Source organism: Myotis brandtii, unplaced genomic scaffold, assembly GCF_000412655.1.
Source record: "Myotis brandtii unplaced genomic scaffold, ASM41265v1 scaffold55, whole genome shotgun sequence".
In the NCBI taxonomy this organism is placed as follows: Eukaryota; Metazoa; Chordata; class Mammalia; order Chiroptera; family Vespertilionidae; genus Myotis; species Myotis brandtii.
The window spans coordinates 2,520,357-2,529,915 of NW_005370042.1; the positions used below are offsets into that span (position 1 = coordinate 2,520,357).

General features: G+C 46.7%; 1 protein-coding gene across 7 annotated transcripts in view; it reads left to right on the top strand.

Annotated features, from left to right (window-relative positions):
* TPD52 (tumor protein D52) overlaps window positions 1–9,559 on the top strand; it is a 33,647-nt gene that overhangs the window by 16,598 nt on the left and 7,490 nt on the right. For 4 of the 7 annotated variants that reach the window (XM_014549365.1, XM_014549364.1, XM_005878188.2 and 1 more), the window contains exons 3-4: window positions 3,906–4,054; window positions 5,457–5,558. In XM_014549365.1, coding sequence (XP_014404851.1) covers window positions 3,906–4,054; window positions 5,457–5,558 — 251 coding nt within the window. Of the gene's footprint in view, window positions 1–3,905; window positions 4,055–5,456; window positions 5,559–6,594; window positions 6,622–9,559 lie in introns of all 7 variants that reach the window. The other 3 variants (XM_014549363.1, XM_014549362.1, XM_014549367.1) reach the window with 1 other exon arrangement.

Consider the following 9,559-nt stretch of genomic DNA (forward strand, 5'->3'; position numbering starts at 1 on the left):
CCTCCCTCTGCAGGACAACCAACAGGGCGTGGGGGGGGGGGCCCGTTGGCACCCACCTTGGCTGGCAACCTGGCGCCAGCCGCTCGCTGGCCCCACTCCTCACTGCCACGGTCGTGGCCTGCGGGCTGGGGGCAGCTTCTGCATTGAGTGTCTGCCTCCCTGGTGGTCAGTGCACATCATAGCGACCGGTTGTTCCACCGTTTGGGTTGCATATTAGGGTTTTATTATATAGGATTATTGTATTATTTTCCATACAAACAACTGTAAACCTACTTTTGCCCCACCCTGTATGTGCGTGCATGCCACACACACACACACAAAAGCTACGAGAAGGTGTTTCCTACACCCACTCCCTAGTGGAAGGAAACAGGCCGAGTGCTCCGCGGTTCCCCCTCGCCGCGGGGTGCTGTGTGGGTTCACAGCCAGAGGAAGCCAGAGCCTCCTGGAGTGCCCCCACCCACCCCCGATTCCTGAGAATTACTAGTGGTGCCGAGTCACTGGTTTAGGATTGCAAGCCTCGCCAAGATTTCATTCCTGGCCTTGTCACTCCTCGGCTTCGCAGTGACTATATCATGACTGAGGACATGAACAGAAACTGAGCAAATGCTGTGCTTTCTAAATTCCAGCTTTGGCAGAGTCGAAGCTGGTGGTTTTTTGTGGTTAGCGCCGAGTCTCTTGTGGCCCTTTCTGGGCAAACTGGGTTGGTTCAAGGGGCAGACAGATGATGCGTGGTCCACCCTCACTGCGTGACTCTGGCTGGGGCGGGGGCGGGCGTAAAGGAAGACCGTGCTCAGCTTGCATGTCTTACAGCCTTTCTTTGTAACCCCGACAAGGTCTGCTGAGAACAGACCCAGTCCCCGAGGCTGGAGAGGATGCTGCTGCCACGATCAGTGTCACGGAGACCTTGTCCGAGGAGGAGCAAGAAGAGCTGAGGAGCGAGCTTGCAAAGGTAGGGGAGCATTCCCTCCGGAACTTGCACTTGAAATAAAGTGCCGTTTGGTTTTCTGAAGCCCTTGGTAACATCTTACAGTCAGTTCCGAGGGAGAGAAAGCAGCGTGTGTTCACTTGTCCGAGAGCGGGAAGAGCAGGTAGAAGAGAGAGAATCACTTTGTTTTTGCACGAGGGAAGGTATATATGGGTAACGTGGGTCTGGAAGGAGGGTGATGAGAAATGGATGAAACGGGTCTTCCTACGTTTAATACCCTTGGCTTTTTGTCTGCATCCATGACTTTGTTCTACCCTGGGCTGTGGTTTGGATGTAGGCACCTTTGAACCTTCTCTCTCTCTCTCTCTCTCCCTCTCTCTCTCTCTCTCTCTCTCTCTCTCTCAAAATTAACCATTTATAGTGCACAGTTCAGTGGTGTTTAGCACAGTCACAATGTCATGCAACTGCCACTTCTGTCTAGTTCCAAGTATTTCTAGCACCCCCAGAGGAGACCCACATTCATTAAGCGGGCACCCCCAGGGCCTCCCTCAGCCCCTGCTGATCTGTTTCTATGGATTAACCTGTTCTGGATATTTCATAGAAATAGACTTTTTTGACACGTGACCTTGTCCCTGGTTTCCGTTGTTCAGCATGTTCGTGGGCGTCCTCCTCCTGTTGCATGTGTTGGTTCTTCACTGCTTTTCATGACTGGATGATATTCCATCATCTGAATCTGCCGTATTTTGTTTATCCATTCATCCATCCATGGACATTTGGGTGTTTCCACCGTTTGACTCACAGATACTGAGGCACATTTGTGTAAAAGGACTTGTTTGCGTACCCAATTTCAATGCTTTTAGCTATAAACTTGCAGATGCTGTGTCATATGGTTATTCCACAGGACTCTTTGGGGAGCCATCAAAACTGTTTTCTGCAGCAGGGACACCATTTCACATGCCCATCAGTACATCCTTGTGGCCAGCGTTTGCCATTTTCTGTCTTTTTTATTATAACCATCCTAGTGAGTATTAAGTGATATCTCGTTGTGGTTTTGATGCTGTTTCACTAGTGACCAATGCTATTGAGCATCTTTTCTTGTGCTTATTAGCCATTTGCGTATATTCTTTAGAGAAATGTATATTCTGATCCTTTGCCCAGTTTTTCAAACACTTTTTTTGGTCTTTTTGTTGTTGAGATAAGAGCTCTTTATGAGATTTGCAAGAAAGTGTGTGATTTTCAGGTGTTTCCTCCCCTTCTATATGTTGCCTTTTCTTTTTCTTCATAGTGTCTTATTGCACAGAAGTTTCACATTTTGATGAAGTCCAGTTTATTTTCTCTTTAGTTGCTGGTGTTATATCTAAGAACTTATTTCCAAAACTCAGATCATGAAGATTTATTCGTGTTTTCTTCTAAGACTCTTAGAGCGTATATTTAAGCCTTTGATCTATTTTGAGTTAATTTCTGTATGTGGTTTGTTGGCGTACAATTGTTCCTAGTACTATTCTCTTTTAACCTGTAAGGTCAGTAGTGATGTTGCCACTTTCATTTCTGATTTTAGTTATCTGTGACTTCACTTTCATTTTTTGTCATTCCAGTGAAAGGCTTGTTAATTTTGTTGATTTCTTTAAAGAACCAGTGGGTTCCTTGATCTTCTCTGTTGTTTGTCTGTTCTCTGTTTCATTTACCTTCACTCTTACTGTTATTATCCCCTTCCTTCTGTTAGCTCTGGGTTTGGTTGTCTTTTCTTTTCTTTTTTCTAGTCCCGTAAGCTATACCATCACATTGATTTGAGTCTTACTGTTTCCTACATGTAGGCCTTTAGAGCTGTCAGGTTCCTTTGGCACACCCCTTCCCTGCACCCTCTGGGTCTTGTGTTGTGGTTTTGTCCATCTTGACCTAGATAAGATGGACAAGTTCCTAAAAACACATAAATGGTCATAACTGATCCTCAAAAAACGCAGAAAACCTGAACAGACCCACAACATGTAAAGAGATTATATCAGTAGTCAAACAAACCTCCCAAAAAAGTACCAGACCAGATGGTTTTACTGGGGGATTTTACCAAACATTGGAAGAATGAGTGCCAGTGAATTCTCCCACAAAAGAGAAGAGGTGAAGCCTTCCTCACTCATTCTAAAAGGCGGGACTAGCCTGATCCGAAAATGAGACCCATGTCAGCCTCGCCGTGTCCTGCCTGTGCTCGGCTTCCTCACCGAGGTCTTTCCCGCTCTGCGCCCGGGGTGCCTCAGTGTCTCAGCCAGAGACTTGAGAGAGGCCTCGATGAGCCAGGCACCTCCTCACACCAGGCACCTCACTACTGTTGGCTACACGGGGGGCCGCTGTCCTTGGAGCCGGGCCCGCTTCCCACCACCTCCCTAAGGCTGGTCAGTCAGCACCAGGCCCACAGGGACGTCCATGGGGACCGGCCGCTCAGGGAGACAGTTTGATTTCTTTGTGGCTGTGGCTTTGGCAGGCACTGGGGTGACGTTTCCCATACAAACGCATATGGTATATGCAGAGAGGTTGGATGTTGTGCATGTTTTGGTGGGAGATGGACATTAGCTTGAATTGAGTTTGCAAATACTGGGTTTTCCGGGCATTCAAGGAGCGATGTCCAGCAAGACATGTGGGCCAGAGGTCAGGCGAGGGGTGTTAGGATGATGTGAATATTACGTGTGGAGGTTTGAGTCCTAAGCCTGGGAGACAGCTGAGTGAGGACGTACAGGGCCAGGGGAGAGGGTGCAGGACCGCTGAGGGCACCGCCACATGGAAATAGCGGGAGAAGAAAGTGAATCCTCACAGGAGAGAGGAGCACATCACCGTTTATTTAACAGCGTAGCCTATGTTATATAGCAAGAGACAGATACAGTGGTCAAACAGCGTTTCGAAATGACGTGAGGATTTGGAGTACCGTTTTGCACTAACAACCTTACCTCGTCGAATGACCTTGCTGTGTTCTCACCCCAACCTCTTCCTGCAGGTGGAAGAGGAGATCCAGACTCTGTCTCAGGTGCTGGCCGCGAAGGAGAAGCACCTGGCGGAGATCAAGCGGAAGCTGGGGATCAGCTCCCTCCAGGAGCTCCGGCAGAACATTGCCAAAGGGTGGCAGGACGTGACCGCGACGCCTGCGTAAGTCCCCTGGACCACACGCTGGTCTGGAGAATTAAAGGGCGCCTTTGCCCCTTTTGTCTGGGGAGGGACTAGAAAGGCAGCGAGGACGGTTCTGCAGCTTGTCTTTGTACTAAGCCAAGCCCTTTCCCCTAGTTCTCAGGTGTACCTGACTCTCCTGTGACTTCAGCCTTTCAGACTGTTGCAGGGACTAGAAAGAAAACCAGCCTCAACATGAGTCAAGGAAATATCGTTTAAGTTCCAAAAGCGTTAGGTGTTGACTTGCCAGATCTGCACATGGCATTTAGTTCTCGGAGTAACGGGATAGAGTGGGTGGTGAGAGAACCCTGGACCAGGAGATGGGACCAGGGAAGTCGCGAGTCACATACCTGTCAGAAAGGGGGAGGCAGGGTCCTTCTGCCCTGCTCTCCACTTCCCAGGAGACTTGCGGGTCAGCACCTCTGACACGTGCTGGCGGCAGAGGCCCGCCCCTTCATCTTTTCGTCATTTGGATCACAGGATGAGTTTTGTTTCCGACATGAGGAGGAGCACAAGTCTAGCATTAGGTTCCGAGCTGTGCTCTGTCACCTGCACTCAGTCCCACCTGCTGAGCTGGGACCCGCAGCAGCAAGGCCCACTGATCTGACATGACTGCACCAGGGTGCCTACCCTAGGGGCCCCCTTTCTGCCCAGACATGGAGGCAGTGGGGAGACACACAGGAAACCCTTAAACTGCGTTTGTTTTTCATATTGATCGCAAAAGGGTCATTCTTTCCTATAATGTGGATTCTGGACCCCTTTGCTGTGGGTACCGTATCCTTTTGTTTTGTTGCTGTTTTCCCCTTTGCTAATCCCTGGGGAGACAAGAGAGGGAGGCGGTGAGTCATCCCTGGGTGTCCCAGCCAACATCACAGTCGGGTGTCACGGTTATTCTAAATATCGGACCTTGAGGTTCTCTGGTGAGAGTCCACCAGCTCTTATCTGGTGGCTCTGCAGACGTGCAGCATTCGGCTATTCTTTATGCTCATTCGGTTCATTTGGATAATAAAGTGCACGTGGCCGACCTTGCTTCTGGCCCCTTTTTAGGAGAGAAACTGGTAGAAGGTGTGTGAGGAATTTGATTTCATTTTTGTTTCGTTTGGCTTACCTGGCAAAGGCAAGGGTAAGAGGTGTCCTTTCTTTCAGCCTCCGGCTTATTGTCATTGTTGCTCCGGGACTACTTTTAGCCCTCGCCCTAACCTTGCCCTTCCCAGGCCTCTGTCCTTCTGGCTGTCCGGGCAATGCAGAAGGTTGTGTCCACAGTGATTGTTAAGGATTTGGATGCCGTGATGAGGCCGACCGGTGGTTGGGAAGGATTTTAGATGTTCTAGAAATAAAGGTTCGCTTACTTTTCTTTGATCTGTTCTGTTATACTTCCATGCAGATACAAAAAGACGTCTGAAACCTTGTCTCAAGCCGGACAGAAGGCATCGGCTGCTTTTGCATCGGTGGGCTCGGTCATCACCAAGAAGCTGGAAGACGTAAAGTACGTCCTGTTTTTTCTGGCTCATTCTGTGGCTGAGGCAGATGGCAATGTGCTGTGGGTGCCTCAGTGCCCCGGCTCTGATTCCTGGTAACCCTGGATTCTGTGCCCGGGCAGCGGCGCGCCTTCAAACCAGGCCCTGCAGGTCCCCCAGGCCTGGCCCTCTAACCTTTAGGTATAGTGTTCACAGTAATCACCTTATGAATTCATTTAAAGTTCTTGAACAATTCTGGTTGTGAACTTTTGTCCTTTGAGTCCTTCCTGATCATATGGAGTTAGTATGCCCCTGTGGTCGCAAGTTGTAGTCGTGGGCCGAGCGTGGTGTCTCCCTGGGGGTGAGTCCAGGAGCACCAAAGCGCATGCGTGGCCTGAGACCTGCCTTGCCTTCTCCGTGGTGCGTTTTCACACAGCAGTGACACTGTAGCACACTCACCTGTGCACGGCTATGCACCAGTTTATAAGCCGTATCTGTGTTCCTGCTTATGCCCAAATCTTGATTTTGCACTGTTGCTTTTTATTTTGCATTTCTGTTGAGTCTGCAGAATTTTCCTGGCCATGTTGATAAACCCGCTTCCCGTGTGTGCCCCCACCGCGTGGATTAGAGTAGCGCTGGAAAGGGTGGATGTGGCTTTAATTGGCTGTGCTTCTGTTGGCATGAATGACTTGTTTTAAAAACAAAACCCTTAGATTGCATGGCTCTGTGGTCTTCATTTGTGGGGACAGATTTTACAACCAGAATTTTGTTGGCTGGACAACTTTGGCAATCCGGGTGTTAGTAGCCTTTGTACGCAGAACGCCAAAGAACTTGCTCTTTGCATTTGTTCTGCCGTTGTCTTGAGCATAAGGTGATGAGTGCAGCGTCCTTGAACCTGCTCAGATGGCAGACCCCTGTCATGCTCTCAGCTCCTGTCGTGCTGGCTCAGCTGTGTGGCATTTCAGAATCCAGCTCAAACCTGACTTTGGAAATGGGGGTGATTGAATTGTTTTAGATTTACCCGAACTTCCTTTCTTTTTTAATGCTGGCTCTGGCTTCTTGCAGATTGCAAGCCTTTTCCCACTCCTTTAGGTAAGAAGCGTCCGCGCCGTCAGGCGGCTCAGCGGTCGTCTGACGCGTGAGCTTCCTTAGGTTGTGGTGCCGAGTTGGATGGTCGTGTTCGTCGGCTGCCTGACTTTCTTGCATTTGGAATACTTTTCTCTCTGGTGCTGTTCCTGTGTTTTAAGGGAGGGTTTCTTGTAGACCATGGGTAATGAATTGAAAGAAGTGTTGGACATTGTGGTTCAAGGGCTGTGCATATGATTTTGACATTTATTTTTTACTTTCATTTTTTTAAAGAAACCTCTCTGCCATGGTGTGCAGAATCCCTCCCTTCTAACATCTGACTTGGTTTGGTGCTTTCATTTCTTTGATACCCTCGTAAGGATGTGTCTGCCTGCTCCCACGTGCACTCGTGCCAGCCTGGCTCGCACTGGCAGTTTCTGTCTCCTACAGCGCACTCCGAGTGTTCTTTATGTATGTGGCAAACTATACATACGATAAAATGTGTGTATGGTAAAACACACATAAGATAAAATATGCTATTACTCTGCACTTTTTAGTACCTATTTTACTAGGTTAAAGTTTTTACTATTATTTCTTTTCTGTCGTTATATTCTTTAACTGTGCACACAGGGACGTTTCCCGGGCGTTAAAGGAAAACTAAAGTCTATTGGGCCAAAAGGGAAAGCCCATCAAAAAGATGTCAGGCCAGATGGTGCCTTCCAGAAGGAGCCATCACGATGCTGAGGGCACCGCTCGCCTGCCTGTACAGATGGCTGAGCATTAGTCAGGAGGCCAGGGTGGAGGGGTCCCCCGAGTGCAGGCAGAAGGCTGAGTGGTCGCCATCTCTGTCCTGCTCATGCGAATGGTCTTCTCGGTCACTTGCTATCCAGCTGTTTGTCTTCTTAAGCAAACGGGACTTATGGCCGAGGCCCTTCTGTCCTGGGGACACAGCCCTGCAGGTCAGAGTAAATGACAGGGATAAATGAAGTCTAAATATTGAACCATATAAAGCTAAAATTGTGCTTTAAAAAAGCAAGAAGTCAGTGATAAGGGATACTGTATCTTCAGTGTTCAATTAAAAATGGTCTAAGTCAGTGGTTGGCAAACTGCGGCTCGCGAGCCACATGCGGCTCTTTGGCCCCTTGAGTGTGGCCACGAAGGTTCAGTCTCACTGTACGTGCGCGCCCGCACATGGTATTTTGTGGAAGAGCCACACTCAAGGGTCCTCAGTTGCCGACCACTGGTCTAAGTGATAGAGACTAAAGAAAAAAATACAAAAAGTCAATGAAAACAAGAACTGGTTCTTTGAAAGGATAAACAAGATTGATGAACTATTAGCCAGACTCACCAAGAAACAAAGAGAGAGGACCCAAATAAACAAAATCAGGAACGAAAGTGGAGAAGTAACCACTGACACCACAGAAATACAAAGGATTGTAAGAAAATACTATGAACCACTATGTGCCAACAAACTGGACAATGTGGATGAAATGGAAAAATTCCTAGAAAAATACAATTTCCCAAAACTCAATCAGGAAGAATCAGAAAACCTGAATAGTCCAGTAACAACTGATGAAATAGAAGCAGTAATCCAAAAAACTCTCAGCAGACGAAAGCCTGGGTCTGGATGGCTTCACAGGGGAGTTTTACCAGACATTCAAAGAAGAACTAACACCTATACTTCTTAAACTATTCCAAAAAATCCAAGAGGAAGGAACACTTCCAAGCTCTTTTTATAAACCCAGCATTATCCTAATTCTAAAACCAGATAAAGACACTACACAGAAAGAGAATACAGGCCAATATCCCTGATGAACATAGATGCTAAAATCCTCAACAAAATATTAGCAAATCAGATCCAGCAATACATTAAAAAAGATCATACACCATGACCAGTGGGATTTATTCCAGAGATGCAAGGCTGGTACAATATCCACAAATCAATAAACATGACACATCACATAAACAACTGGAAAGACAAAAATCACATGATCATATCAAAAGATGCAGAAAAAGCATTTGACAAAATCCAATACCCATATTTGATAAAAACTCTCAGCAAAGTGGGAATAGAGGGAGTATATCTCAACATGATAAAGGCCATATATGCCAAACCTACAGCCAACATCAGACTGAATGGGCAAAAACTAAAGTCATTTTCCCTAAGAACAGGAGCAAGACAGGGATGTCCACTTTCACCACTCCTGTTCAACATAGCACTGGAAGTGCTAGCCACAGCGATCAGACAAGAAGAAGAAATAAAAGGCATCCAAATTGGAAGGGAGGAAGTAAAACTCATTATTCTCAGATGACATGATATTGTAAAGTAGAAAACTCTAAAGACTCCACCAAAGAACCACTAGACTTAATAAAGAATTTGGCAGTGTAGCAGGATACAAAATCAACACCCCAAAATCGATGGCTTTTTTAGAATAATGAATTCTCAAAGAGAAACTAAACAAACAATCCCTTTTACCATTGCAACAAAAAAATTAAGATACTTAGGAATAAACTTAACGAAGGAGGTAAAAGACTTGTACTTGGAAACCTATAAGACATTGAAAAAAGATAGAGGGAGTTATAAACAAGTAGAAGAGTATACTGTGTTCATGGATTGGTTGAATTAACATCATTAAAATGTCCATACTATGCAAAGCAATCTGTAGATTCAATGCAATCCCCATTAAAATACCAACAGCATATTTCACAGATCGAGAACAAATAGTCCAAAAATTTATATGGAACCAAAAAAGACCCTGAATAGCTGCAGCAATCTTGAGAAAGAAGAACAAAGTTGGAGGAATCACAATACCATATATCAAGTTATACTGCAAAGCCACCGTAATCAGAACAGCCTGGTACTGGCACAAGAACAGGAAGATAGATCAATGGAACAGAACAGAGACCCCAGAAATCTACCCAAGCCATTACACTCAATATTTGACAAAGGAGGCAAGAGCATACA